At 35.4% G+C, this 3,206-nt stretch overlaps 1 protein-coding gene across 1 annotated transcript; it reads right to left on the bottom strand.

The window, feature by feature from the left end:
• Positions 1 to 533: 533 nt before the first annotated feature.
• Positions 534 to 2,134, bottom strand: LOC108630759 (chymotrypsin-1). The gene is made up of 5 exons (XM_018034244.2): positions 2,083 to 2,134; positions 1,660 to 1,819; positions 1,315 to 1,564; positions 981 to 1,118; positions 534 to 774 (listed from the first exon to the last, which is right to left on the bottom strand). The coding sequence occupies exons 1-5, from the start codon at positions 2,132 to 2,134 to the stop codon at positions 583 to 585; spliced, it is 792 nt and encodes a 263-aa protein (XP_017889733.1). The 3' UTR covers positions 534 to 582.
• Positions 2,135 to 3,206: the final 1,072 nt, after the last annotated feature.

Raw genomic sequence — 3,206 nt, 5'->3', positions numbered from 1 at the left:
TAAACTTTTGGGATTGACTGTATAGCCAATACATCCTTAAATAGTGAAAATGCTTGTGTAATCGTTAGGACGGTGAATGGGACCTACTGTACGGCATCGACGAGTGTTTTGTTTTCTATTTCTTATTTCGGTAGCAATATGCTCTAAAGACTGCCACTATTTAGTAATCTCTCTTTGGTGTTTAGTTATTGCGACGGTAATTTTGTTAATTATATTTTCAACTAGATTTTGATGTCCCAAATATCACATATCGTTTGAAAAGTTTAAGTAAATAAATAATATTCTAAGTGTTTTGATATTAATTAATATCGAGTAATTATCGATTTAATTGTCACCATAAGGTTAATCTCATTGTTCGATTTTTACTTGAAAATAATTTATAAATGCTCGATTATTGGTATTACGAAGTCGTGTAATGAATATACGAGTTTCTTTATGTTCAGAATTTTTATTGCGAAGTCATTTGAATATCAATCTTTTATTATAAATATATTATCAGCATTTTTTGTTATTATTTTATCAATCGTTCTATAATTAATACAGAAAGTTGGTAGTTGGTAGAGAAATATTTTACCGGTCGATTTAAAGAATGTAGACACCGTCCGCTGGTGGTTCTTGGAGATCCTGGTTCATGTAGTTTTGTTGATTCTTGATCCAGTCATTGAAAGATGATACTCTGGTGTACACGTCAGGTTTGCCGACAGCACAGGGTTGTCCGAAGGAGACGATACCGACTTGAGTTCCATCAACAACGAGGGGACCGCCAGAGTCACCCTAAATTAAAAAAAAATAAAGAATTAATATACACCTTATAATTACAAATTAAATAATGTTTCTCGTGAAACAGATATTTTATTTCTAAGATTCTAAGTTAGTTTGATTTCAGTTTGCAAAACCGAAAGAACACTGATAATGAACTCATTAATTATATCTTTAATTAAAAAAGTAAGTTTTTATGAATTTGTAGCAATTATACTTACGTGGCATGCACCTTCACCGGTTTTCGTGAACGAGCAAATGTGGGAGGCTTGCACTCTCCAATGGGACTTTTTGCACTTAGCATTGGTTTCGATAACCAAGTTAATCCATTGTAGATTGGTTGGTACGTTTCCGTTGACCTGAAATTTTAATTTATCCAGAATCTTATACCATAAATTGTAATTTAGCCAGAGTCAGTATTATAAGAATTTTAATTCGTTTCCGGTTCTAATATTTGTCAAATCTTCATGTTTTTATTTTCACAAAAATTTCCACTAGTTTCCGACTCTAATTTTTGTTAATTCTTCATAAAATACATATTTCTTCTCTACTTACTCTGGTGGTACCCCAACCAGACAGAATGCATGCAGATCCTTCGTAGGTTTTGCTGCCCGAAGCCAATTCGATTGGTTTAACCAAATTGGTGAACGCGATGTTTTTATTTACGCGAATCAAAGCCACGTCATTGACGAGACTGATCGAGCTATAGTCGCGGTGAGCAACGATCTTCTCTGCTGCGTAGGAATCTCCGGGCTGGTCCACTTTGGTGGTTCCAGCGTGTACGGTAATTTTGCTGGGGCTGCTTCTGTTTAACAAACAAAACACAGTTGTGAGCACTCAGTGGCAAACTAACTTCCAAATTACATGTAAAACGCAAATTACATAGAAATTGAAACGTACCCTTCGACACAATGAGCTGCAGTGAGGATGTAACGGTTGTTAATGATAGATCCACCACAGAAGTGACGTCCATTTTGCCTCAGAGACACTTGATAAGGGAATTGACCAACTGCGGCATCCTTGCCACCGACAATCTGGGTGTCCACATCTCCGGGGAAGCCTAGATTTAAAAAATAAAACAATACAATCATAATTCAGTTAGGAATCTTGCTCCAAATTCAATAATAATCGAAACTTTAATCTGCTTAAGACGAAAGATTATCAATAGATCTTATGGTATTAAAATACATTTCAGATAAAAATGNAAATATCTCTATCTGAAATGCATTTTAATACCATGAAGTCTATTGAGAATCTCTTGCAATATTTCTATAAATGTATAAAGTCCGTTGTTTAATTATGAGTATATTAGTATTTGCTTACCGTAAGCGGCGACCGCAAGGCAGAGCACAAGTGTTGCACTGAGAGCGTTCATGATCGCAGGGAAATCGGGATAACTGACGGGAACTGTGAGTACTGATCACTTTATATATGCTTGGATGTATCGTGTTGATAAGGATGATTGAAGTGATCTTTATCGGATGCGAATGCTCAGTCAAAGGGAATGACGTTTGAGATATACATACACGTGAAAATTCAGTAGCTTTGATTATAAAGACAACGTAGCCTCGGTATTGGATTTTTTTGGAAGAAGAAGCAATTAATCTGATAAGCTCGATACGGATCGACTGATACTTCTTTTTCATAGACGTCGCGTGAAAAATCGATAGCATAATCTTTTAATTAGGGTGAAACGTCTGACCGTCCTATTGATTGTTTAATTAAGATGTTAACAGACGAACGTGAAACGGTAAGATTTGATAAGGAGGAAAATCTCAATTATTTTTACGCGCGCGTAATTGAAAAGCGTCATTGATTAATTTTTTGCCCACTGTAATAAGTGAATGTAGTGTAACGGCGGTTTCCCAGTTTTATCTTTTCAAAACTTTTGGAGACGTCCAACTTGTTCATGCGCAACACAAGTAAAAACTTTGTAATGAGCAGAACGAGCGGAGGTACGATGTTTGCAAATCATTAGTTCGCCGACGAGGGCTGAGGGTTACCCAGAGGGTTGGAAGTCTGCCGGGTGTCTTACACGCTTATTATTACTAAGCTGTATCCAAGACGTCTTCGTTTAATTAATTACAACAACATCGCGTTAGATATTCTGTCGTTAACTTAAAATTCTCGTTGTAATTAAATGCACTAAAAAATTCTGAGTACTGACGTCAAGTCGAGTTTGCCACCATAAAACCAGACATAATTTGAAATTTTTAATCGGAATCAGAATATGTATATTCTGGTATATGATTGTGAAGTAAATTATTGATGATGATTGAGTACTGGATTATTACTCAGACAGACTTAAAATATTACGTTAGGCACATAAAATGAAATTAACGTCTTCTCCAAATTTTTATGAAATTAAGCGTCGAAGATCAATAGGATATTTCATTAAGGAAACGTTTAATAGAATAGGTGGTGGCGAGTAATTTTGTTCATTGTGT

Source organism: Ceratina calcarata, unplaced genomic scaffold (assembly GCF_001652005.2).
Source record: "Ceratina calcarata isolate Rehan_Ccalc_2016 unplaced genomic scaffold, ASM165200v1 scaffold144, whole genome shotgun sequence".
Lineage (NCBI taxonomy): Eukaryota > Metazoa > Arthropoda > Insecta > Hymenoptera > Apidae > Ceratina > Ceratina calcarata.
This window is presented reverse-complemented; position numbering and strand designations above follow the sequence as displayed.